The following is a 27,218-nucleotide window of genomic DNA, read 5'->3' as shown; positions in this document are numbered from 1 at the left end:
AAATTCACTGCCAGTGCTTCCCACCATGTTGTGAGTGTCGCTGCTCACAGGGACACATTCCCTGCCCTCAGGGACCCTCATCCCCTCACTGGTGACAAACCCCTGCCCACAGGGACCCCAATCCCTCACTGCGACGGTGACATCGCTATTTCCAGAGGGACCCTTCACCGGTGACACTGCCGTGCCCTCGGGGAACCCCCGATCCCCTCACCGGTGACACTGCCGTGCCCCCGATCCCCTCACCGGTGACACTCCCGTGCCTCCCATCCCCTCACCAGTGACACTCCCGTGCCCTCAGGTACCCCGCTCCCCACACCGGTGACACTCCCGTGCCCTCGGATACCCCGATCCCCTCACCGGTGACACTCCCGTCCCCTCGGGGCTCCCCCGCTCCCCTGACTGCGCCCCTTCGTCTTCTCCTGGGTTTCAATTTGGCGGGAGCCGGGACGGGCTCAACGGGTCGCGGCTGCGGCCAAACCTCCTCGAACGCGAAGGCGCCTCCCCGGCCCATAACGCCCCGCGCTCCCCCACGCTCCCCCCAGCGCCACATCCGGGCACCCGCGCTGAGGGCGGGCGGGGCCGCGCGATCGCTGTGGCCGCGCAGCCGAGCGAGGTCGAGCCCTGCGAGGACGTTGCTGAGGGGCGGCGGCCCGGGCGCTCGGTCATGGCGGTGAGCGGCGGTCGCTGCCGGGTTTTGGGGCGAGGGTGGCGGGGAAGGGGCTGTGGGGGGCAGAGCCGGGGAGGGCCCGGTCGGGAGCCGTGTGCGCGGAGGCACAAAATGGCGCCCGCCGCGCCTTCGGCTGCGGCGCCATGATGGGCTCGGGGAGGGGCGGCCGCGCTGCTCCCGGCGCTTCCATCCCCGTCTCCAGAAGTTTCTGGTTCGTTCCTCGGGGCTTGGGGAGAGGAGACGACTCCCTGGGACTGAGCCCTGGTGGATCCACGGCTGTGGGGAGAAGTGCTGTGGTTGTACTGGCGTTTCTCGTGGGGACTGTGGGGCGCAGCTTCCCTGTGAGGGGAGCGACCTGGTGTCTGGGCCGTGCTAAATTTTCCTTTCTCTACTTTTCTTCGCTCTTTTTCTTTGTGTTTGGTCACAGGCTTTTTTGCAGTCAATTAATTCGCTCCCATCCTGCTTTTTATGGTTAATATCGATGGGAAGTGCCTCTGCTGTAGTTACCACTGTCCTTTATGTTCAAGCAGGGTCTAAGTGCGGTTTTATTTTCTCTGAAAAAATTTTGTGATCTGGTAGTGTACAAAGATATTTCGCCTCTAATTGTGTTGAAGAATCAGTAAGAGTTACCAAAGAGTTAACCTGATGTGGTCAGTTTTTTCAAAAGTTGTTAAATAGTTTTGAGCGCAAAAAATTCCCAGAACGAAAAACCCAATAAACAAGCAGGGCTGGAAAGCGATAAAACTTTTTAAAGCTGACTTTAAGCATTTTGCGGTGTCTAATCCGGTAGCTAAAGTTCTTGTCTTGAAAGTTTGATCAGTGGTGAAACAGAGCCAGGGGGACTTTAAACTTCTGGAGAAAATGAATTCTTATATAACGATTTTTTCTTTTTTTGTTATATAACTTAGGCTGTTAAGAGTAAGGTACATTTTTCTGTAAAAGGACTTTAATTATTACTACTTTGTTTTTGCACTTTAAGATGCTACTACTGCATTTAGAAGTTCCTCTAAAGTGTAGGTGAGGGCCTTATTCAAGGTAACACTGAGCCTGGTGCTAGTCTGAGAACCGAGAATAATCTCAGTGAATTCTGTCAGGTTTTTAATTGCTGTTTTTTTCTGTAGCACAGATTTCCCTCAGGTGCAGGGCACAAGGGCACTAACGAGCAGCACTGTGTAAATAATGGCATTGGTAGCCTTGGAAATCGTGGCAGTGGGCTCGGTTTCACTTGGATAGCGTGTTTCAAATCCCACCTGATTTACACTCAGAGCTGATATCCTCATTCTTCTCAAGTAACCTCACAATGTAAACAGTAGTAGCTGAAATATAAATCCAAAGATTTACCTGTGGGGTGTCATGAAGAAAGTGTGCTATTAGCACACATGTACTAATGACAATTTGTAATATCTGTTGAGGTTTAAGACAAAGTAGCTGCTTTATTTTCAAATCAGTGGATATAAATGAACATTTGAGAGGTTTTCCTGTTTTGTTCAGTTGGCAAACCATCCTGCCAGTTGCAGCCGGTGGAAAACTGTTCAAGTTCAAGTCTCTGCTACATTAAATTGTCTTCCTGAATAGCAGTTCTGGGCCAGACGTTGTCCTTAGTGACATCTGCTGCAGCCCCACTTCTGTTGTGCAGAGGGTTTGATTATGGCTGGAGAGGAGATGAGAGCAAGAGCAGCGAGGCTGTGAGATCGTTCCTGGGAGCACATTGACCCTCTCAGCGTGTGCTGCTCACTCTGTTCCTGTCAGGGCACTGTGCACCACTTGTACCCATTCCCCCCTCACACACTGAGTCACAGAGTTTTCTTGGTGTCACAAAATCAGGCTTTGGATTTAATCCTCCTACATCGAGGTTTAGAAGGAGTGGAAGGAACATCTTGGTTTTCATTATCTGGTAAAAATGTGATCTTGGAACAGGTCTAAGTGACCTGTGTGTGGTCTCCTACAAATAAATCTTTTTACAGAGATACTGTTGAGGTGTTTCCTCATGCACCTTCCTGCATTTCCCTTCAGAGTTCATTCCATGCTTCAGAACTTTCTGGGCATTTTGTGCTGTGCCTCAGTAATGCCCAAACTTGTCACCCAGATCTGTTGGGACAGCACTGACCCTAAGTAATCCTGGTCATGGAAATGCTGAAAAGTGATTGACCTCCAAACACCATTTAGAGAAAACTCTGCCTCAGAGTTTAGTGATACTGATGCTCTCAGGAGTACATGGGAAAAGTAAAGTACAATTTCATGTAGTGAGAGAATAAAATGTGAACTTTATATCAATTCTCTTTGTTAAAATCTTGAAAAATCAATCTGCATGCAGTTGCACAGTTCGCTGCAAGGGTGAACACAACATTATCTTAGCAAAAACAAAACCAAAAGTTAGATGTCTCTTTTTTCCTTGGTTTTCAGTCCTAAGCTTCTGTTTCTTAAAAATTCTGTCCTCGTGTGCAGGGTAGTGATACAGAACGAGATGGAGTAGTCCCAGAAAAGTCCTCTCCAGAAAGAGAGAAGAAAAAGGAGCAATCAGACGCCTCCAGTTCCCCCAGAACATCAAAGCATCACCACTCGAGATCGCGCTCGCGCTCCAGGGAGAGGAGACGGAAGTCAGGTAGGCCTGCATGGGAGCAGATTCCTGGGCAGCTGAATTCTCTCAGAAGCAATTTTGGGGAAAATAGGCAGACTTAGCCCTAGTGACTTGTTAGAATTGGGAAAAAAATGGATCTGCTACTTTTGGGTTGTATCCTAAGTATTGAAAGTGTTGAGGGAAAAGGTCCCATCAGTGTTGAGGGGATCAGGGAGGGGGGACACGGTCAGACCGCACCAAACAGGAAACTGTCCCATTTTGTTCCATTTTGATTAGATAAGCATAGGCTGGGATACTTTTGCATAGTTGTAACAAGAATAAAGTTACTTGGCAGAAGAACATGATTGGAGTGTGATGTGGGTTAGTTTTTCACTGTCAGAGCTTAAATAAATGCAAAGCACTGGAACTGACAGTCAGAGTTTGCTTTCTGCAGTAGATACTCAAATAGTGCTGTTTGCTTTTTAAATCTTTATAAATCCATCCCTTCAAGGGATGGAATAACTGAAAGGAGCTGGAAGGATTATAGCCAGGTGATCTCCTCTTATCTTGGTAAATGACAGCAAATGTTTTCTTCTGCAGATACTGAAGGAAGAAAACACAGAAGCCGGAGCAGAAGCAAAGAGGTAATTAACACTTTGTAGCGTTTAGGTAATTGTACATCTTAAAAAGTATCTTGTAGTAATGCACATATGTGTAAACTTATAGAAATGACTTTATGGTAAGTACAAGAAATTGAGAACTTTAAGCTTAAAAATGGATATGGAGAGCCTTTCATAGTGAAGCATGATTGCAGCCATCATGTTGACAAGGTAATAGTTTTATAGAAAATGCTTTCAGAAACTAGTAACTTAATTTCTTTCTTTTTTTTTTTTTTTAATATTTTTGTGGAAACATCCAAAAGAGAGAGTTCATGTGGAGAAGTAGAATGGTGTTCTTGAACACTTTTACAGAGCTTCCATTATCCAAAAGCCTTGGGTGGCCTTGTTCCTGGTCAGTGTTCAGGACTTTGAATAATGCATACCTGTCTACTTAGGTGTATTAAAAGTAATTTGCCATCGGACTGAGCTCTGTTTATTGCATCCTTTAATTGTAAAGGCTGTCATAGCTTGACAAACAAGCTGAGTCAGCTGGAAATGCGACTGTGGCAGCAAAAATTTCAGAGGGCTGTCTCTTAAAATAAATGAATAAGTGTGTGTGTGAATATATAGGGGAGTGAGAAGAGACAGCATCAATAATGCCTTAAAAATAACTGGCTCACACACCAGAGAAGAGCTGAAACAAGCAAAGCAGGAGCATCGAAATAGTCATAAAGAAGCTTAAGCCATGTGGGGCCATAGGCTGGAACACTTAAGGCACTTTGTAACTTCAAACCCGGGTCAGGAACGTCTCCTTCCCCCATCCCAATGGAAGCTCTGTTAAAAAGAAAAAAAAAAACAGGAGGAAAGAAAAATCTAGGCGAGTTTTTGTGAAATTGAATAATCTATTGTTTAGCTCACATGATAACATTTCTATAATAAATCATACTCAGCGTGCTAATGCGCGAAGAGACTGAACTGAAGACGCTGCAGACTCAGATAGCAAAATTATAAGCCTACTTCATGATAAGGTAACTATTAGTCATTCAAACTCATATTTCCCTTAAAAATATCTTAAATCCGTTATGGGATATAATGGTGGTTTTATTACTAAGTGTGTGTCTGGAAATTGTGATTAAAAAAATTCTAAGACTTTCTTTAGTTATTTTTTTAAAAAAAGCTGTTTAAAATCCTGTCCAGTGCTTTGCCAGGCTGTTGGATCTAATCTTACACAATTTATTTAGCAGCTTTTAAGTTTTGCAGAGTGAACAGATGAGAAATGATCTCCCACAGTAGATGTACTGTTGTCATTCATTTGCAAGATTAATCTCTGTCTGTAGACTGAGTGCTGAATATCAGTAATTCTTCTTAGTATGTGAGAACAACTACTTATATACATAGCTACTTAAAACTAGTGTGCAGGTAATCTCAAATGTAAGGACTGATTATTAAAGGAGCTAAGAATAAAATACTGTGAAAGCAGGAAAATTATGTAATATTCTTGCTTACTTAAAGAACAATAATCAAATTTATTTAGAAGTGGATACATATTAATAAAGAATTAGGCTTGGGCAAATGGGTAAAAACCAATTATAGCATCTTCTCCAGACTCATCTGAGAGAGAGTTCTGATGGAAGAAAAGGCTTTATGAATAGTTAACATATTTAGATAAGCAAGAAAACCAAACAAACAACTTCTGGATAATTGGGATTTATCTAAAATGAATGTGTCATGTTTAGTTTGTGACTTGAGCAGAACATTATTTAAACATAAGACTTGAATGCTTGAATGGGCTATGCTTTTGTGCAGAAAGGTTGCAGAACACACTGGATATATTAAGAAAGGGTGTTGATGTCACGACTTAGTCTCTAAGGAAAGCACTGGCAAAAATCAGGCCTGACCTTGCTAAATATTTTTGGCATTGCAGCTATAAAAAGGGATCTTTTTTTTTTTAAGAGGCACTGCAGGAAGGAATTGCGGTATAGTGGAGCAGCAAATCTGTAATTTCAAACTACTGTGGGAAGTCTGAGTGATGCATGTTCATTTGAAATACTAAAAATGGGATGTCAGCCATGTAAATGATCACTTTGCTTTGTAAAAACTGTTGGAAGTTACTGAAGAGAGTTTTGCTCTAGAAAATAATAACCTAATGATGACTAGAAGTTTTTTTTCATTCTAAAAGCAAAATAGTTTGTCTGGAACTACGTGTGGATTTTAGTAACTTTCTACATGGAAGGCTCAGGCAAATATTAAATAATCACTGCCACTGTGTTTATGTATATGCATATTCATAAATTGTCAGGTTCTTTAAGATAGGTCCTTAAGTGCTTGGAATGGAGACAGTAACTGAAAATGACAGGTTTTTGTTACAATGCTGTGAGTCTTATATGGAAGCACTGTAAAGATACCTGGATGGATACCTTTAAAATCCTTTCTAGACAGTGGGAGGAGGGAAAAGGGGGAAAAATGATAGTGTGCATTTACAGCTTTGGGTAGTTGGTGGCATTAGGTAAAGCAGCCGTGGCTCATCATTGAGTCACACTCCTAAGGTTACTAATGTTGCATCACAACTTAGCATTTTTATCTTCTGATACCCATACTAACTCTCTTTGTTGCACTATTTTCCTGAAAGAACCAACTTCTTCTTAAAACAGGCAAGAAGACATGAATCCAAAGAGAAGTCCTCCAAGAAGCACAAATCTGAAGATCACAATGACAAAGAGCATTCTTCTGACAAGGGAAGAGACAGCCTAAATTCATCTGAAAATGGTGAGGAGAGGCATAAACGCAAAGAGAGAAAGTCATCCAGAGGGAGGAGTCATTCCAGATCCAGGTCTCGGGAAAGGTGAGTTGCTGCACGTGATTGTTGTGTGAGTGCATTTCCAAAAGGCATCTTGGGAATTTCTGTAGAGTTCCATTCCTGACCTAGTGTAAAGCATCAGTTTATATTGCATGTCTCAGTTTTCACTAGGTAGTGCCTTTGTAGGTGGTTATTTTGCAGATTACTTCAAAATAAAAGTACAATATTGCACTAAGACTTTATGTAGGGATGTGTCTCACATTTATAATTGGTATAGGAAATACAAAAAAGATTATTAAATGTCCCTTATTTTCAGTGACAGGAAAGCATATACACCTTACAGTGACATGGCTCTTTACCTCCTAAATCAAGAGCTTCCTCAGAGGGAGTGTGGCCAATCCTCCTTGCCTGGTAGCCCACCCAGCACATTCTGAGGGTAGGAAAATTGCCTGGGACAAGCAGGCTGCTGCAGCAGAGCTTCTCCCTGTGTAGCTGAGGGATGTACAGCAGACAGGGTAGTGAGGAACAAGCTTTGGCTATTGACAGGCTGAGGGACTGGAGGTGACTCACAGGCTGCACCTTGGGCACCTCTTCACCAAGCTCTGGAATACCAAGGAGAAAAGCAGGGTTGTGTTGCCTTGGATTTAAGACTCCTGCATCAGATTCGTTTGGCTTTGTGTTTGTTTTGAGGTCTACACTTTAATGAACTGCTAAATACAGCAGTGTTGATGAGTATGGTTATTTACAGAAACTCTACAGCTCAACTGTGGCTGGTGGTGGGCTTTGGTTCCTTTCCCATTTCATCCTCAGACCTACAGCTTAACCAGTTCTGGGCATGAGCATTTCTGTGTGTAGTGTGCAGTCTCCCCACCCTGCCTGATGCATTTTGCCCTGTGGGCAAACCCCTGTGTGAGTCCTTGAGTACAAACTGCATTTGGACACCTGTAAGGATTCAGGGCCTGTGTTCCAGACGCCATCGGAGCAGAAGTCGCGATAGGAAAAAATCCCGATCCCGCAGCAGAGAGAGAAAGCGACGGATCAGATCCCGCTCGAGGTCAAGGTCCAGACACAGACACAGGAGCAGGAGTAAAAGCAGAACTAGGAGCAGAAGCAGGTGAGTGTTACCCTCCATGTATGTGGTGATGCTTGGTTGGACGTTCTGTGCTGGGCCGATGGGATGGGTTTGCCAGGTCACGTCTGTTCAGTGCAGTTCAATGTGTTTGGCTTTTTCTCACCAGTACTGAGAGCAGGGTCAGGACTGGGCAGTTTGCTTGGTCTTACAGAAACATTTGTCCTGGGCAGCTGAAGCATCTCGAGCTCTTGGCTTTTCATAGTGTGGCTTCTTGTTAGCAATAGTACTTTAGTGGGAAGAAGTGAAGAATAAGATACAGGTGACTTTTCCTGTGTTTGATACAATAGTAGTGTGGTTGGCATACTGCTGTATTTATCCCTTCATTTTGTATACATGTGATAAAAGGAAAGTTTAACTGGGAATCATTGGCTGTCAGAGCAGATAAATAGATCAGAAGCTAATTCTGATCAGCTCCACAAAGTCAACTTAGTTTTTCTGTGAAGTGGCAGTTGGTATGGTGTTAAGATAAATTTTGGTTTAGATGGATTATTTCTGATATGAATGTACTCTTCAGTGTTAGTGATTACCAGCTCCTCTTTGTCAAGTGCAGCTTGAGAATATTTATCACATTAATTTTTCTCCCTGAGTGCTTTGATTTCTTCCTTAAATTCTAGAAGCACTTGATCCAGACACATTCTGGCTTGGTCTGGGGCTGTTTGACAGAGTGAAGTTTCCATACCTCACCTGGGATATGCTGGAGTTGCCATTTTCATCTCTGTGTAGAAGTTAATGTTTTCCAATACTGATAATGCATTCAGTATTTTGGTGCAGAGCCTCTGTATCACCTTTGCATTCTTAATGCCCTGTGGGGTTTTCTCAAGGGTGAAGCTGAAATACAACTTAATGACTGCTACACATACTTTGTTGAAAGGAGTTTGAATGAAAATCAGCGTCCCTGCAGAGCTGCTAGAAAATGTTGACTGTTCCAGTTCTCTTCATAGTGTGTTCACCAGAATATTTTAATTGTTCTATGCCTGGTTATGACTGCTCAGCATTACAGTGGAACATTGGAGTTTTAACCATCACACTTGTGTAATGCTACAACATCCCTTGTGAAAGTGGTCAGAAGACTTAACCTTTCTGAAGAAGTAGTTGAATTCCCTGCTTTGTGTCATGTTTTTGACATGCACTTCCTACCAAACATTGAGCTGGGGTGAGTAGAGCTGGGTCTGCAGTTGGTGCAGTTACTTGTATTTAATGGATGGTATTTCAGCTACATTCAGCATGTTGTGCAAGGCTTCAGCTCCCTGTTTTTTCCAGTTATTGTAGATAATATGCTCTGTTTAAAAGTTACTTTGAACATTGTGTGTAATGGCTCCATGAAAACTTCTGTCCCAGAATAGATTTTGGCTTCTGCAGTGGAATTCAAGTTGCCTGAAACAGAACATCAAATGTGGGAAGAAAAAGTAAGGGATAGTTATAGCTTAGGAATTTCTGCAGCTGGAAACAGGCCTTGTGGGATGCTGGTGGACATACTGCAAGAGTCCTTTTCTTTTAAGTTATGTTTGTGTCTCACAAATCCTAGAGGATGGAAGTAAATGAGGCATAAATCTTTTTTATGTGGAGCTGGAGCACTTCATCAAGTTCAGGGCTCAGACAAGTCTGGAAGAGAAGGTGACTTATGGGGCAGTCCTCAGGGCAAACTCTGCACAAGCCAGAGCAGAGTACCTGTTTAACTCTGTACCTGTTAAAACTCACCTGGGAAGGGATTCCATCATTCCTGACATGCAGTTTTTGTTGTGTTACAGTGAGCAGGCTGTGACAGAAGCGTTTGTAAGCAGAGCTTGGCCTTCTCTTGATGGTTCTTTGCATAATCTCAAGCTCACATTTTCAGGGGATTTGTTCTCATGGGCATTTAAAGCAATCTTTTGGTTTGTGAGTGCATAAAACCTCCTGGCAGTTCTTCAGTGGTTTGGCTCTGATTAAGTGCTAGGTGGAAAACAGCAGCTGCTTGTTTCAAATGGAAATACTTCAATACAAAAGCTCAAATATTTATTTCCTTGATATTTACCAGTGCAATAAAGCATCACAGACCAAAGACAAGACCAAACAACAATAGTCAGCACGGGAAAAATGGAGGTATCTTTGAAACAGGCATTACATCTTATCTCAGGAATGCAGATCTGTCACTTCCCAGTGCTGAATCTGCATCTTGCCATCTTCTCTGAAAAGATAAGTCTTGCCTCCTTTGTATTCTACCAGATTTGTCATGTAAACAAGGATCTTTTTGTAACTTCAGTCTGCATTTCATGATGTTTGTAAATGCTGCCCAGGCTGCAAACAGAAGAGAGAATATCTGAGTGCCATGGGAAGTGGCTGTTGTCAAGTCAGCCATTATCCCCAGTTAGCTCTTGCCCCCAATGAGTGATAATAACATTTAATTTAAAAAATTACAGAAACACCTTTGTGCATCTCAGCTTACTGGTTATGGCAAATCTGGGAGAAGTGTGAGTGATGTCTCCTGTAAATGAACCTTTGTTGAGCACTTCCAGTGTCTGTGACTTCTTTGTTTGAAACACCAGTGTCAGAGGCTTAAACTGGGATAAACCCTTATCTCTTGTACTGCAGATATTGATGGTCCTGGCACAGAGAACTGCTGCTCATAGCACTTTTTCTGTGTGTTTTGGGTAGCTGTTGTTTAGATGGGATTAGATACAGATGTCCTAAGAATGTCTCCTGCTTGGAAGGAGGTGGGGAAAAGGTTAGTGAGAGGAGTTGAACTGAATGTTTTGGTATTTTGCTTAAAAATACATTTTAACTGTGTTCTTTTCAGATGGGCAGGCTCCAGGTAATTCATGCTTCAGAGTTCTCTTCCCAAGAGAAACCCAGGACAAATCACATGTTCAGCTTAGGAGAGTCCCTCAAAGCACATTTAGGGAGGAGGATACAGAGGGGAGAGTAATAGTAATTTCCTGAAGTACTACTCCACTTCTTAAATGGGGCCTCTTCAAAATGCCTCTTATTAACATAATTACAGTGCTTTGAGGTCTCTTATGGTTTTAAAACATTCTTCTAGCTTGATTCATTCAAGTTCTCTTGCAATTTTAACCAGAAATTCGATGATTTTCCTTAGGATTTAGAATCTCTAGAGTAGATCTATTTGTTCTGAACACTGAGTATGAGAGGGTGAATGAATACCCAGAATTGCACATTCTGTTCCAGCTGGAAATCTTCAGTTCTACCTCTGTGTTCTTACAAGGCGACTGTTGCAGTATAAACTCTCTGAAAGCTTTTCTTGAGAGCTCCACATGAACCATAAAGCAAATTTTCAATGCTGTGATCAAATACTTTATGAAATATTAAGCTGCATGTGTGCCTTTATTGTTTTAGCAAGTGTTCAATTTGGTTACAGAGAGCGAAAGAAGAGAATTGAAAAGCCCCGAAGGTTCAGCAGGAGCCACAGCCGGAGCCCGAGCCCGCCGCCATTCCGGGGACGAAACACAGCTATGGATGCACAGGAGGCCTTAGCCAGAAGGTCAGGAATTGTGGTCATTTTGATGAAATGTGATGTGAATAAGCTCCTGATGTTGATTTTGCATGTCTAAATGTTTTTATTTTCATGTATCTCTAGGCTGGAAAGAGCGAAGAAATTGCAAGAACAGAGAGAGAAGGAAATGGTTGAAAAACAGAAGCAACAGGAAATGGCTGCAGGTAGTGCTTGTGTATGAGATGAGTTCCTGAGCAGTAGTATCAGTGGAAGATAGATAGGCTCGTGTTACAGGAGTGTTACAGTCTTACCCAACAGATGGGCAGGTTGTCTCTATGGAATTGTTAATAAGAAAAACAACAAGAACTAGGAAATGTTTAGAAAACCACCAAAACTAAAAATAAGAAACAAAACCCCAACAAAAATGATTGGGATTTCTTACTATTTGCTGAGTGTACAAGAAAAATGTTGTATGTTTGGGCTGTGAATGATTTCATGATGGCCATTGGGCTGCTGTTTGCTCAGGGGTGTTTAGAACCACGAAGTGCTTTACTTGCACTTGTAGCTTCTGGTTTACTAAAACTCCTGGGGACATTTTCCTTAGTTGAGAAATCACATCTATTTTATCATTCACTTGTTCCCTGTGCACTTCCAACTTCTATTGAAGGGAAGTGTTTGGGTGGTTTGGCTTTTTCCTTGGTTCTGGGGCAGTTGGTGGTTGGCTTTTGTGTGTGTTGGGTTTTTTCCCCAGAATCCAAAGTCCTTCCTGACAAGTTCCCTTTGCTCCCCAGCGGCCGCAGCCACAGGAGGCTCTGTCATCAACGTGGCCGCTCTGCTGGCCTCGGGGACACAGGTGACCCCTCAGATCGCCATGGCAGCTCAGATGGCAGCACTCCAGGCCAAGGCACTGGCAGAGACTGGCATAGCTGTGCCCAGCTATTACAACCCAGCAGCAGTGAACCCCATGAAATTTGCTGAGCAAGAGAAAAAGCGGAAGATGCTTTGGCAAGGCAAAAAGGAAGGGGTAAATGTTGGCTTTTCTTACCTTTGTACCTTCAGTCTGCATCTCATGATGTTTGTAAATGCTGCCCAGGCTGCAACAGAAGAAAGAGAATATCTGAATGCCATGGGAAGTGGCTGTTGTCAAGTCAGCCATTATCCCCAGTTAGCTGTTGCCCCCAATGAGTGATAATAACATTTAATTTAAAAATTTCAGAAACACCTTTGTGCATCTCAGCTTACTGGTTATGGCAAATCTGGGAAAGGTGTTTGGGAACACTTGTTTGGGAATAGCTTGTATTCAGTTCAAGGATGCTGGTGTGTGTTATTTCCAGGTTTCATATCTCTTAGCAAGTTTTAATATCAGTCTGAAATCAAAGTTCAGTAGAACTAGAAGTTGGACTTTGATGATCCTTGTGGGTCCCTTCCAACTCAGAATATTCTGTGATTTAGGAGTGAAAGGACTAAGAGAATTATTCCTTCAGTGATAAATGGTTGTGACACAAGACTCAAGGAAACCCTGAGTGTGATAAAGCTTCAGAGGTATAGTTGGATCTTAGAGTTGTTGTTGTGAGTTTACCTACAGCTTGCAGCTCACCATCAAACCCAGGTGGTCTCCCTTTACTGGGAGGGAATGGCTGAGGGATGGAATGTGTAACCTCTCTTTGCTGGGACTGCAGAGATTTCTCACGTGATGGTTGTGTCCTCTCCAATTGCAAATTTCAAAGGCAAATCTGTCCACCTGGCTGGTAACTTTTCAGGAGCAGAGTAATGCAATATTAACCCTAACAAAAGTCAGACATACAAATAAGCTTTCAGGTTTTTGTGCTCTGTCAAATGCCTTTGCAATTAGTGAAGTAAGGAAGGCACCTGTGGCAGTTGCTTTTCCAGAAAGTTGCTGGATTTCAGTAGAGCTTTTGCCTGCTGATACTGTGGGGAAAACGGCCACTATAATATTTGTATTTTTGTGTTTTGTTCCTCTGGTAAAGGGGTGTTTGTTAGGCTGTTTCCATCTTGCAGCAGTTACACAACAAGCTCCCTTACCTTTACAGACTGTTCCCGAAGATGTGAAAAACAAACCAGTTTCCATGGCAATGGTGGGAGACAAAGGGAGGGCAGCAGAGCCCTGAGGGCTCTCTGGGCAGTTCTTCCTGAATTGTGCTGGATATTGATCAATTGCAATAAACAAATTCATTTTTCCATCATTTTGAATTCCAACCAAGCTTCCAGACCTTTGGAAATGCCAAAGGAAGGAACATTCCTGTGTTTTGAACATTATGGTTAGAAAAGCTTCCCTCACAAAGAGCTCCTGTGAGGATGCTGCAGGAGGAATGTCAGACTTGGAAACCTTTTACTTCCAGCTCTGGTACAGAATGGGTTTGTCTCCAGCACTGCTCCTTTGCTTGCTGCTCTATTGTGCTATTAATGGAATCTTATATAAAAAGGTGACACCTTTTTTTTTTTAATCTGAACAGGACAAATCACAGTCTGCAGAAATATGGGAAAAACTAAATTTTGGAAACAAGGACCAAAATGTTAAATTCAGAAAACTGATGGGCATTAAGGTAAAGAATTCTGAATATGTAATTAAGTTGATTAATTGCAAGATAATGATTTCACTTTCTATTTTAGTGTGCCTTATCCAGTAAAGATTTTAAGTTAACCTGATGCAGTTAAGAGGTTTTAAGTATTTATTAAGCTCAAGAGCAGCATCTAAACTTGAATTTAATTCAAAAATCAACTGGGTAAAGGCCTGTGTGTTTCTTGAGAGAGAAGATCTGCACTAGAATGTTGCAGCAATAAACCCAAATACTTGAATTCTTACTTTTGACAGAATTTGTGAACCTCTCTTGCCAGAGCTGATGTTTGTGTTGTGTTTGCAGAGCGAGGATGAAGCTGGCTGCAGCTCCGTGGATGAGGAGAGTTACAAAACCCTGAAGCAGCAGGAGGAGGTGTTCAGAAATCTGGATGCACAGTATGAAATGGCCAGATCACAGACTCACACACAAAGAGGAATGGGATTGGGGTTCACATCTTCCATGCGAGGAATGGATGCAGTTTGAAAAATGAAAACAAACAAACAAACAAAAAAGGCTGTTTTGAAGTTTTGAGACTGTGGAAGGTTCTTGTTCACATGTTGGGTCCTTGTTCACCAAAAAGCTAGCATTCTAGCTTGCATGGGTGTTGCATTGACTTTAATTTATTGAAAAATACAATTTTTTTTGTAAATATCAGATTAGTGATACTGGTGTTAGTGTTGTAATCAGGTTATACCCACTTCCATTAAACTTGACAGAACTAGAGGAGGGGACAGTATTTTTTAGTTAAAGTTCTACTTTTCAAACCAAGCAGCAGATGGGAAGAGCTCATACATGGATATTTCGTGTCCACTGTCTTGTGTACTTTTGTACTTTAACCTTGTACAGTTATTTTCAATTCTTGAAACATGAAAGAAACATTGTGTAGATGTTATTTAGCGGTCTGGGCCAATAGGCACATAATCCAGTGCAAAAAAACTGGTTAATAATAAAGACTTTTTTTTCTCTAAGGTCATATAGTAATTTGTCCTTTGGGCCGAACTCCCATAAACCACTTAAGAGAAAACTTAAGGAGGTTTTGCTTTGGTTCTTTTGAAGTAGGATTTGTGTAAAGTATTGCAGTGAGGGGCCTTGCTGCAGATACCCTGTTCCAAATCCTTTTGTCCTGCACGCTGCTGTCTCCACCGCTCACCCGTTCTCAGAAGAGAAAGAAAATCTCCAAAATCGGGAGCGGTGCCGGTTCTGGGGGCAGGAGCGCGTCCTCCCTCCATTGTGAGTACGACAAGCGCAGCGGTGCCGCCTCAGCGCCGCACCGCCTACACCTCCCAGCGTGCCCCGCGCCTCGCGGCCGCCGGCTCTGCGCTCCGTGACCCCGGTGCACGCTGGGAGTTGTAGTCCGCGGCATTCTTAGTCCCGCCCGCCCCGCGTTTCCCGCCGCCCTCAGCCCCCCGCCCCGCCCTTCCTGCGGCGGCCAAGATGGCGGCGGAGGTGGACTTCGGGGACCGCGAGCTCTTCGGGCAGCTGGAGGGCGAGCCCGGGCCGCCCTCGCCGCCCGCCCTGGAGGAGCCGGACCCGCTGCTGCAGCTCTACGAGCGGCTGCGCGACCGCGACGAGACGGTGCAGCGGCTGCAGGCGGAGAATATCCTGGCGGGAGAGGCAGGGCCCGCGGCGGGGCGGGGGAAGGCGGTCGCGCCGCCGCTGCCGGTTCCCTTCCGGGCCAGCCGGTCCCGGCCCTCAGCGGGGCTCCGGCTGCTCCCCGGGCTCTGTGGGAGCGAGCCCTCGGTCTCCGCCGGACCCCAGCGGGGAGAGGGCTGAGCTGGGCGGGGAGGGAGCTCCTGGTGCTCCCAGGCTCCCTCAGAGCACGTTCTCTCTCCAGAGAAACTTTTATCCCCAGAGCGGCCGGGCCCCGGGATGCAGGGATGGCTTTTGAAACGGCGCTCTCTGAATCCCTGCGTTCCACCTTCTAATTCAGCTACAAATACTTACAAATGTTTGAATTGTGACAGGTTCCCTAAAGGGTTTTTGGGTTTGCGGCTGCAGCAGAGTGGAATCTGAAATATGTTGTGATTTGGTGCCCATTTAAAAGTACACGTGTACTACCATCACCTTTCTTTTGGTGATGATCACAGATATTTTAAAAATAAAATACTATGAATCTGTTAATATAATCATTGCATGTAAAGAATGGCACTATTTGGATTGTCACAGCTAGTCCTCTTTTTTGGTGGTTTTTTTGATTTTTCCAGTTTAGTGTTTCTCCAGCAACAGGTGGATTTTTAAATAATCCCCTGTTCAGTGAAAGGGAAGGACCAAAACCTTATTTATTGTTCTATGAAATTCTTGCTCAGTGTTTTCTTGCTTGCTTTGGGTGTGGGTTTGTGTCTTCCAAAGAAAATCATAGTCCTTAACAATAAGTTACATCAGGAACTTAAAAGGAAGCTGAGAATTCTGACTCGTCCTAGGTATGTTAATGCTGACTTGAAACACTGTATGAACTAGACAGAGAGAATATATTTATTTATATCTATACAGAGAGAATATATTTATTTATATTGTGTATGTAAATAGAGTTTATCTAAGATAGAAGCTGTCTGTGGTAACAATCTGCCACATCTTGTTTCCATGTCCCAGGACCTGAGCAGGGACAGCTTCTAAAATGCCATTCCAGTTCCTGAAAAGTCTTTTGGAGTTGAATAGCAGTATTTCAGTTGGTGTTGCTGTGACTTTTATTTATTTGTGTGTATCTGTTTAATGAAACTCACTTGGTCTTCAGGGAAGCAAGTACAGCAGTGAGGAAAAATGACATTCAAATGGTTGAGCGAATGTTAGTTAGAAGATTGTGTAAGTCTATTGAAATTATACTAGCAGGAAGAGAATTCTGTTCATACAGAATTAAATATTTCTGTAGTTTGGGGGTGTTTTGTCCTCCTTCCACCTCACACCAACCTGCTTTGCTCAAGAGCATAATTTCTGTTTAAAAGGATAGAAACTTCTTAAAAATACAGATTTTGTATTGACCAAACCTTCCTCCCCTGTGGTGTCCAGCCTGAGCTGTGATAAAACTGGGGGCAATATTTACTGTACCCCTTGTCTGTGTTCTGTGCTGTTCTAGTGGAATCTCAGTGGAAAACCCCAAAGTTGATGGACCTCTGTTGCAGATTTTATTTATGAACAATGTCATTACTAAGTAAGTATGAAAAAACAACCCTGACAGGAAATGGGGCCTTTTCTTGTTTGTTTGGATCTAGCAGTGCTGTGCCCAAATCGTAGATGTGGATTTTATTCAATCACATAAACCTTTGAAAGCTTGGAGTGGAGAAGGGATAATGGGCTGTATAACAAGAGTTCTGTTCATTAGCAATATCTGCTCTTACCATGAAATGAAGGGGGACTTCCAGGAACTTGGAGTGAGTCTGAAGAGCAGCTTGAATTTCAGGAATGTTGTGGGTAAAATAGAAGGAAATTATCTTTCCCTGCCTCTGCGTTGATTTTTTTTTTGCCACACTCGGGTGCTCTCAAATATCAGATTGCAATTGTGTTGGTGGGGGTTGAGAGTGGGACAAAAAAGAATTGGATTTTCCCCTTTTCTGAGTTCTTTAGTAAATGATAAATGCTTAAGAAAAGAGATGTCTGCCCTTTGTTTCAGCCTTGCTCATGTCTCATCTCTCTCTACTTAATTGCAGGCGGTATCATCAAGAAATTGAAGATTTTATTTGTAGTTTAGTTCAAAAATATGAAGAGCAGAAGAAAAGTGAGCAAGAAAAATCACACTTGAATGCTAAGCCACAGGTACTTTAAAACTCAAAATTGTTCCAAAGTGCTTCTTCTCCATCTCTGTAATGAGAATATTGAAATATTGCACTGTTAAACAGTGACAAAATTCAAATCAAGTAGGTGTCAAACAAATGTTTTACAACTGTTTGTTCAAAAAAATAGAGAGAAAGGAAAGATCCTTTCTGCCCATGAAAATGGTTCTTGAAAATCATCCCTAGTGACATTTCAGTGAAAGAAAATTAATAAGTTGGTTTAAATCATTATGAAGAAAACTTAATGTATCTTCTGATAGTGTTTAGCCCAGCTCCAAGTATGTATAAGAAAACAGATGAACACCAGAATCTGAAAAGTTACACTTTCCCCTCCTGGTTTAAAATTGTGATTCTGAACACATTCACTTTGAGTGCAAGGGTGGAATGGCACATTTCTCTGTCTTTGCCTTAGCTTTTTTGGTGAGAATGAAAATGTAATGATGCATTTCTCATCAGGAAAGCCTTAGAAAGGAGCTGTGCTTTGGGCTGTGGGCAGCTTCATGACTGACATGGACATCTCCATCCTGCTCTTGGTGCAAGGACAGAAGCTGAACCCCAATTCTGTGCCTTTTACATCACTAATTCAGGTTGATTCAAGTGAATTATTTCTATTTTTGCTTTTCCTGTCAGCCCTCCAGCGTTGTTTTGGAAGAGGACAGTAAAGGAACCAGCTCAAGTTCTGCTAAAAAAGTGAAAGAAGCTTTTAGTGTAAGTTTTTGACTGTGCTCTTCCATGTTAGGTCTGACTCTTCATTCTCCACATTCAATGTAAACTGCCAATAAAATAAGATCTCCTAACTGCTGTTATTACACTGATAAATTAAATTTAAATTCAGCATGTTTGGGCTACATCAGTGCAAAAAAAAAAAAATCTTATGTGTACAGGTTTGGGCTTGTATTAATTGTAAATTCTTACAGAATGGGGGAATAAAACCTGGAAGTATTTCAGGTAGTGTGAATTTATAGAAATGCTGCCAATCTCACCTAAATACTGACACATTTCTGACAATTCTCTGACTTTTTTTCTACAGGTTGTAGGAAGTGTTCTGTATTTTACCAATTTTTGTCTCGATAAACTGGGACAGCCTATTTTAAATGAGAATCCACAGCTGACAGAAGGATGGGAAATACCTAAGTATCCTGTTTGCTAAAACACCTTTCTTTGGTCCATGTGTCAAATCCAAAGAATTCCAGTGGGTAAATTGAACTCAAATTCTCTTCAGTGGGTTTTGTGTTTCTAGCAAAACCATACCAGTCATTATAGATGGGATGATTTAATGGCTCATTAATGACTCTTTTATTCAAAACAAATGAGTATTTTGATATCATTGACTTGCTGATTTCTATCCTGAGAGTGAATGCTTTATCCCCATAAATGCATCTCATGAATTTAGGGATTTCCTTGGCCAGTCCCCAGTTAGGTTTGGAGTGACAGCTCATTGCAGATTGAATCAGTATTCTCTCTCCATCAAATCCACTCTTTGGGAGAAAAAAAGGGTTTGGGAAACTCAAACATGCTGTGAAATGCTCTTTTCCAAATGTGGGAGCTAGAGGGGAAGTCTTTCATGAAACTTGAATTATGGTATGCTCTTAACACGCATCCATTTTAAATTTGCTTCCTTATTGTTTATTAAAGCCAATGTTGCAAAAGTGAAATTGAGGGAAATGCTGAAGAAGCTGGGAAATGTTGAGAAGTTTTTTAATATTGATGTCTTCCATGACAAAAGAAATTGGACAAGAAATTTCTCAAGTAACATCATCCCCTCTGACTTCCAGTGGTGTTTCTGTCCTGGAAAGACTCAGGACAAGAAGCAGTTTCAGAGTTCATTTCTGCAATATCCAGTTTGTAATCAAGGTCATGTCAGTGTTAGAAAATTATTTATAAATGAACTTAAATTGTAAATTCACCATCTCCCAACCCCTGGGTGAAGGAAGTAGATTCCTCATGGGAATTTCTCCTTGAATGCCACATTGAGTGTGGCTGAAGTGATTCTGAGTGAGGTGGTTCATCAGGCACTGGCTTCTAAACCACCAAAGTCCTGCTCTCAGTGAACCTGTCATTCTGAAACTCTACCAAAACGTGGTTTGATCAAATTCCTGTGAAACATTTCAGAACTATTATCTGGAAATTTCTACCTGTAAACAAGAGGGTTGTAGTTTTAGCGAGTGCTGATAAAGTATTGGGTAGAAATTTGTAGGAGGAAGCAGCATAAGCTCATCTTAGCAAATACTTTATAGTAGATACCATTTTATAGTTTATACTCAGGAGTTCATAGCTAGGACCCATTTGTAATTTTTTAATGCAGATGAGTCAGTGTTCTGTTCAAAGCACTATTAAGTGTTCATTGGTATTTTAAACAAAATTGAAATTTTGCTTCATCCAGTAGCAGTTCCTTATTGAAATCTAAAGATATCAGCAAGTTTTCAGCCACATTCTCTCCCTAGATGGACAAGAAATACAAGTAAAACCCAAAAGGTTTGTATTATTCTTCAATGTAAAATTTTGAGCTGAAAAGTTCAGATGCACTCTGTGATGGTTTCCCAGTTAATAAACCCTTGGACATACTTGTGCAATATTTAAATTTAAATTAAATATGCCAGAGCTGAGCATTGCAGTCAGTGAATCTGTCTTTTTATTGAGTTTCTTTAGGAAGGGCCTAAAGTCAGTGTGTGAAAACTTCCTGAATTTTTATCCTTAGTTCTTCTGCTTCTTGTCTCTTTAGTGCTTGGTTTGTCATCTTTGCACTGGTGCTGTGTCATGGTTACTGTTCTGTAGAACAACTCCTGTCTGATTTATTGGATAGATTTTTAAGACAGACTGATCTGAGAATTGATGGTGTAGTTTTTATGGGAGGTCAGAAGTGAAGGAAATTCAGTTTCCAGCTGGAGTTACCTTGGACTTGTGCCACACTTTTTGTCTCCACTTCTGGTTCCCATCCTAATTCAGTAAAAATGAATGCTCAGAAAATAAATCTTCCTCTAAAATCTTGGTATTTCACCCCAGTAATATTGCAAATGTTTCCTGCCATGGTGTGAATTCACAAGGAAGATTTAAGGTGAAGCCAGCTGCAGTTCCATTCCAGGTTTTCAGTGCAGTTTCTCAAAATGAATTACTTGAAACTGTGGGCCAGGGCTTTCCAAAGAAATGGTTTTGCTCTGCTCTTTGTTTCTGCTGATTCCCAGTACTGTGGAAGGGATCAGATCAGACCTTTGGTGATACCATTTCCTATTTCCTGCTGCCCTTTCCTCATTTCCCATGTGCTCCTCAGCACTGTGAAATCTGCAATATTCTCTAGTTAAGGATGGATGTAAGTTTAAAGGAAGCAGATGACAGCACATGACATTGGCATCTTTGCTTTTGGCTTTGTCTTTCTCAAGTCTAAACCTTAAAATCTGTCAAGAATGAAAATAATCAGGTGGATTTAACATTGCAGAGTTGTTTTCAGGTTTAATTTGTTGTGCATTTTTCAAGCAGGCCCAAACCTCATTGTTTCAATTGTGGTTCTGAAGACCATCAAATGAAGGACTGCCCAAAGGTAAAGTCACCAGTATTCCACAGACTGCTGCTCTCCAAGCTTTGTGTTGGGTGAAGGAGTGCATCAGTTGTGAGTTGTCCAACTCTAAACTTCCCAATTGTATTATCTTTAAGCCACGAAATGCAGCTCGTATAAATGAGAAGAGAAAGGAGTTTTTGGAAGCTTGTGGTGATTCGAGCAATCAGAGTTTTCAGCAGCGTTACCATGAAGAAGAAATAGAAGAGAGGTTTGGAAAATTTAAGCCAGGAGTAATTAGGTATCTCTTTTCTTTCCATTTGCTTTTCTGGAATACCTCTTCTGCCTTTGGTGTGCCAGATTTTAATTTCTAGAGTTTATTACCTGCTGCTCTTAACTATTATGTTAGAATTTGCTAAATAGAATTTAAATAAATTGTAGAACTATCTTTCAAATGAACACTCCCTGCTGGCTTGACAGTCCTACCCTTTCTCTAATGCAGGGTGGTAAATATTGCTCTTTGACTTTTCAAATTGTATTATGTTCCTACTAAAAATGTATTCAAAAGTCTGCAAATTTTGAGCTTTGAGCGTCCCTTCCTCTCTATTCAAAATGTTCAGAGAAACCACAGAATTGTGTGGCAGTCTCCAAAAAAATCACCAGTAAATTCAGTGTCAAGGTCCACCCTTCCTGTTGATAGCTGCAGTCAAGGCCATGAGTCAGAAGCAGTAGGTCAAGTGTGTTATTCTTGGTGTAGAATTAATTCTAATAAACTGTTTAAGCACATCAGCACATCTGTTTAATATCAGAGCTGATTTTCATTTATATCTGGAGTGGAAATGCAACACACTTTGAGCTACAACTCAGTGAAAACTCCACAAAACATTCATAACCTTTTTGTCACCACCGGAGGGATTTCTCTGGATGACATTTTGTTTTCTGTTTGTTCTCTTGGCTCAGTGGGGTCCTTCAGGATGCCCTTGGTGTGACAGACAAGAGCCTGCCCCCGTTCATTTACCGCATGCGGCAGCTGGGCTACCCCCCTGGCTGGCTCAAGGAGGCTGAGATGGAGCACTCAGGGCTGGCTCTGTACGATGGCAAAGGTGAGGAATGTGGGGCTGGGATGGAGCACTCAGGGCTGGCAAAGGTGAGAAATGTGGGGCTGAGATGGAGCACTCAGGGCTGGGATAGAGCACTCAGGGCTGGCAAAGGTGAGAAATGTGGGGCTGGGATGGAGCACTCAGGGCTGAGATGGAGCACTCAGGGCTGGCTCTGTACGATGGCAAAGGTGAGAAATGTGGGGCTGGGATGGAGCACTCAGGGCTGGCTCTGTGCAATGGCAAAGGTGAGAAATGTGGGGCTGGGATGGAGCACTCAGGGCTGGCAAAGGTGAGAAATGTGGGGCTGGGATGGAGCACTCAGGGCTGGCTCTGTACCATGGCAAAGGTGAGAAATGTGGGGCTGGGATAGAGCACTCAGGGCTGGCTCTGTACCATGGCAAAGGTGAGGAATGTGGGGCTGTGATGCAACTTTACCATGAGGCTCTGTGCTGGCTGCATCCTCTTCAGGAGATAATAAATTAACTGTTTTGTAAAGCTTCATCTTCCTCGTGGAAAAGATGCAAATTAATAAAATATTTTTACATGTTTTATTCATATAAAAATACACCTTTTATCAGCTGTGTCCTGGTTCAGGGCAAATTTTGGAGAGAACCCACAAAGGTTCTCCCCCCTTCACTCTCTGGATCAAGTCTTAAAGGTGCAAAACTTATTATTCAGCATAAACAGGATGACTGGGGATAAAAGCATCATATAGTCAACCTAGGACATGCTGTGATGTAACAACAAAACAAACAAATTCCATAATGGTTGTGTTGCAGAGATGGAGACTGGCAGTGGGATTTCACTGTTAGAACCTGGAGTTGTGAAACTCTGCAAGACTTGCAAATCTCTTCTTGTCCAATTTCCTCTCTCTTTTTCTCTTACTTTTCATGGAAGAAGCCACAGCCCTCAATAAGTTACTCTTACACAGGAACAAAACCACCAGCAAGCAAACAAAACATTTCTTGGAACCCAGCTGTTTTATGTGATGTTATGGCACTGCCCCTGTTCTTAAATCCTGTGGGATTTTTCCAGTGGTATTCTTAATTAACATCAATAATAATTCTGTTCCATCATAGGTGAAGTTGAAGCAGAAGATGAGGGCTCTCCCCAGCCCAGACGTGTCACTTACGATGTGTCCAAGTTGGTGAATTACCCAGGCTTTAACATATCCACTCCCAGCGGGATCCCAGATGTGAGTAGCTGTCCTCTGCCTTCTGAATGTGCTCAGGGACAGGAGCTGCTTTTAGCCAAGACTTAATGCTTTGTATCTGCACCTGACAATTCCCTGTTAAGTCAACAATTCCCTTTGAAGAGTCTCTTCTTTCTAAGCCCTTGCTTTGGGGGTTGTAATTAATGTGACAACTGACACTTGCCATGATTCTTGTGCTACGGTCTGGCAGTGCTTCTGTGAGGATTATTTCCATTATGAGATCAGTAATTTGGTATTTTTTAAACACAGAACTTCACACATGAATGGCTTTTTTTTCCCCACACATGTAAATTTTCTGAATGTTCTTGGAATATGAAAATCACTAATTATAATTTTGATCACAAAAAAATACATCAGACCAGTGCACAACTTCTGCCAAGCTCTGTAGCAACTGGAATTAAACAAGTCATAGCAGAAGAGCCACGTAGTGGGTGCCCTCTTAAGCACAGAGCACACAAGAAATCCCCTGTGGGTGCTGCACTTTCATCTTCAAAAGCATTTTAACCTTCTGTCAGTGAATTCCATCACTGCTCTGAATGCCTGAGCATTAAAAAGAAGCACTTTTGTGTTTACACCTTTACATTTGCCCATTTAGTGGCCTCCAAATGTGTTTTTTCATTCAGTGCTACTAACCAAAATCCTGTTATTAACCAACCATATGCAACATTATTTCTCTTTTTTCTTTTCTTTTTTGCTGTAGGAGTGGCAGATGTTTGGTTCCATCCCCATGCAGCCATCTCAACAGAAGGATGTTTTTGCTCACTACCTTTCTAATTATCAGGAGGTGAATATATCTCCTTGTTATTGAAAAAAAATGTTGTCTTTTGGTTAGTGTAGGTCATGATGATTTCTTGCTTGCATCTTCTTTCTGCACAAAGGGACAGATTCTTATTGACATTTCACCCTCACACTACTAGTGAGGGTGAAATGCTCATCTGGCTTATCTGTTTTAACAAAAAATGGCTTCATGTTTAAAATTATTTCCATTATTTCACTTAATAGAAACAGATCCCAGTTGTGCAAAGATTTGTAAGCAGTTTGGAAAAAAATTGCCATGAATTTACACAGGCTGGAAGTTCCAGACTCCCCTAAGAAATGAGAAGTTTGGTTTCCATGGCCATGGCATCCCTCAAATGTCAATGTCTGTTTACACACTGGGTCCCCAGTGATTGCAGAGTTAGAAAATTGCTTTCATTCTTACAGCTGGAAACGTTACCCTGTACAGGATGATGCTAATTCTTTTTGGTCTTGTGGATAATTTCTCTGCAGCCAAGTCCAAAACCCAGCAGCAAAAGGGCTGCACCTCAGTCCAAGTCTCGCCATTCCAAACGAGCAAGAGAAGACACTTCAGAGGTGGCAGCAGCTGACATGGACCTGGACTCTGGTACAGTCACTCTGATTTTTGCTTTTCCTGGTTTCAGCTTTTATTTTCAGAATAACTTGCTCTGGATTGAAATGTGAGAGTTCAAAGGAGAAGCCAGTGTGTTAGTATTGTGGTGGGAATTAAAGGCAGTGTTGACAGAACCAGCAGTGTCCTCCTGCAGTGGCATTTGCTGTGATTGTCACTGTGGTTTTTATATCTTCCAGTTCCAAGCAGGAGGTTTCTGGTGTGCTCAGAGCAATTGCAATGTTCAGTTAAAAATTCTGATCTCTTTACTCCAGGACCATCCTAAAGAAACTTCTGTAAAGACCCCCAAATCCCTAAATATTTGCATGAAATAACATAAATTTGCAAGCTTGCAGCTTCTTAAAAATGAGGCAGACTCAAAGAGGTTAAGTGTTAGAGCAGCTGGAGAAACTTCTGGCTCTCCTTTTGAAATCTGCCATGAGGAATCCTTCAGTGTGTCTCATGTGGAATGGGTTTGTTCTTAATACCTTCAGGAGTAATTTTTTTTCCTTGAATGGCTGGCAGAGTTAAAATCCCAGAAAAGATGGCTTTGATGGATATGAAAACCCTCACAAAGCTTGTTCTGTCTCAGCTGAACACCAAGGATGAGAAGACATAAATCTGGTAGTTAATCAGAACATTGGCACTTTGAATCTTGTCCTGGTCAGATTTCAGGTCCTAAAAGGTGTCTTTTAATCTCTTTCTAGATCTGGAAGGAGCACAGAGATCTCAAACTCCCAACAGTTTTCAGTTCCAGCCTCCTCTGCCACCGGATCTCCATCCATGTCCAGTCCCCCCCCTGTGCCCCGAGGAACGCCCCCACTCACCCCCCCCCAGCCTTCCACACCCAGCCCCTCTCCCCTCCCCAGGCCTGCCCCAGCACCAAACTCTGCCAGTGACAATCCTGAGCCCAAAATTGTGGACTCAGTGATGGATGAGGACACACTGACCCTGGAGGAGCTGGAGGAGCAGCAGAGGTTAATCTGGGCAGCTCTGGAGCAGGCAGAGAGCACCACCAGTGACTCTGATGTTCCTGTGGACACACCTTTAACTGGCAATTCCCTGACATCATCACCAGCCAGGAATGAAGCAGAGCTCGTGGCAGAAGTCAGGTCACCTGAGAAAGTGATCTCAGTGGAAACAGAGTTTTCTGACATCAGTGAGCAGATGCCAGAAAATGAACATTCTCCAGTCAGCCCCAATCTAGAGGACAGTTTGCTTGACCTAAAGGAAAATCCTGATAATGCAGTTTCTGAAGGCCTGCTGGATGACACCCTGCCTGCTGCCAGCCCTGAGGTCAAGGAGGGGGAGAACACAGGTGGTAATAAAGTGCCCACAAGCACTGGATCATCTGTGAGGAAATCTGGACTTGTTCCTGACATGAGCAAGTTTGCTGCAGGCATCACACCATTCGAATTTGAAAATATGGCAGAATCAACTGGGGTTTATCTACGGATAAGAAGCCTGTTGAAAAATTCCCCAAGAAACCAGCAAAGGAAAAAGACTTAAATCTTAATTGGTCTTTTGTTTTGTTATATCCAAATCCCTTCTGCTTCCCCACCAGTTTTACAAACTCAGATAACCTCCCTCATCTTGTGGAGAAGAGAAAATCTTGACAAATGCAGGTCTGCCCTATTCTTCCTTGGTACTGAAATCAGTGCAGGTTTCCATCTTGATCAGGACCACCAGTGCAGCCAGCAAATGTAGAATTTTCCCAAATTGCAAGCTCCCACTAAGGAATAACAGGACTGATGATTTGTTAAGAGCATTTTATTTGCCAATACTCAAAGCTCTAAAATGCAGAGTTTGTGGTTTGGTGTTCATTATTTTGGCTAAGATTTATATTGTCCTTGAGTTTCAGGTGGATTGGTGATTTTTTTAATATCTGTCCTTTGTACAATAATCTATACTTTATACATTTTGCTAATTATCCTGTAGATAAGTTTAATATATTCTGAATGTTTATAAAGGTCTGATGTTAAGATTTCCCACATCAAAGTCCTGGCAATTGGAAGAAAATAATTGGGGATTACAATGCTATTTTCACCATTTCAAGTATTTTTATAAATTATTTATGTGGGTCTGTTTTAATTGCCACTGTATCTTTTGTAGCATCGTCCTTCATGTAAACTTGCTGTACAGACATGTTCGTGGTTGTCTACAGAGGTTTAATAAATGAGCTTTTAGCTAAAGAGCTTTTAATTGGAGTCCTGAAGCAGCAAAATGCTGGGTTTTGAAAATCAGCTGCTGAAGAAAAGTTGGGAAAACAAGCTGAGCAAAATAAGGATGAGTATAGTGAAATATTTTAGGAAGGGCCACAACTGTCAGCTTCAGGTTTTCTTAATCAAGAATCTGTTAAAATTGTCTTAGTTACTTAAACAGAACCTTGCCATACCATTCAGTTTTCATAATCTGAAGAGCTGCCCTCTTATGAATGTTTAGAAATGTTGGAATCATGCTGATTAATCGTTCTAACACTTCTTTTCCTTCTTGTCTCTGGAGGGAG

General features: G+C 42.3%; 2 protein-coding genes across 3 annotated transcripts; both read left to right on the top strand.

The window, feature by feature from the left end:
- Positions 1–563: 563 nt before the first annotated feature.
- RSRC2 (arginine and serine rich coiled-coil 2) lies at positions 564–14,726 on the top strand. Of its 2 annotated transcripts, none has more exons than XM_036393281.1 (10): positions 564–670; positions 3,113–3,269; positions 3,825–3,868; positions 6,475–6,665; positions 7,591–7,734; positions 11,105–11,227; positions 11,324–11,403; positions 11,971–12,203; positions 13,654–13,743; positions 14,062–14,726. In XM_036393281.1, exons 1-10 carry the CDS (start codon positions 665–667, stop codon positions 14,239–14,241), a joined length of 1,248 nt encoding a protein of 415 aa, XP_036249174.1. In that variant the 5' UTR covers positions 564–664; the 3' UTR covers positions 14,242–14,726. The 2 variants fall into 2 exon arrangements, with proteins under 2 accessions (XP_036249174.1, XP_036249176.1); XM_036393283.2 differs by lacking the exon at positions 564–670 and adding an exon at positions 4,774–4,851 and having other exon boundaries at positions 3,248–3,269; positions 6,453–6,665.
- Positions 14,727–15,191: 465 nt separating this feature from the next.
- Positions 15,192–26,904, top strand: ZCCHC8 (zinc finger CCHC-type containing 8). The gene is given in 15 exon segments (XM_054516746.1): positions 15,192–15,357; positions 16,138–16,178; positions 16,829–16,903; positions 17,400–17,505; positions 18,153–18,230; positions 18,553–18,656; positions 19,932–19,997; positions 20,997–21,057; positions 21,171–21,313; positions 21,973–22,115; positions 23,192–23,307; positions 24,026–24,109; positions 24,595–24,709; positions 25,420–25,482; positions 25,485–26,904. Coding segments are annotated over 15 exon segments (2,097 nt in total). The 5' UTR covers position 15,192; the 3' UTR covers positions 26,222–26,904.
- Positions 26,905–27,218: the final 314 nt, after the last annotated feature.

The sequence above is a fragment of the Molothrus ater genome, chromosome 18, assembly GCF_012460135.2.
Source record: "Molothrus ater isolate BHLD 08-10-18 breed brown headed cowbird chromosome 18, BPBGC_Mater_1.1, whole genome shotgun sequence".
Taxonomy (NCBI): Eukaryota; Metazoa; Chordata; class Aves; order Passeriformes; family Icteridae; genus Molothrus; species Molothrus ater.
Note: the sequence above shows the minus strand (reverse complement) of the source record. Positions and strands in the feature narration are given on the sequence as shown.

What these genes read in the sequence shown, in the direction of transcription:
- RSRC2 (XM_036393281.1), top strand. An exon ending in GCCGGAGCAGAAGCAAAGAG is followed by an intron (nt 3,869 to 6,474) that starts GTAATTAACACT and finishes TTCTTAAAACAG; the next exon opens with GCAAGAAGACATGAATCCAA. An exon ending in GCAACAGGAAATGGCTGCAG is followed by an intron (nt 11,404 to 11,970) that starts GTAGTGCTTGTG and finishes TTTGCTCCCCAG; the next exon opens with CGGCCGCAGCCACAGGAGGC.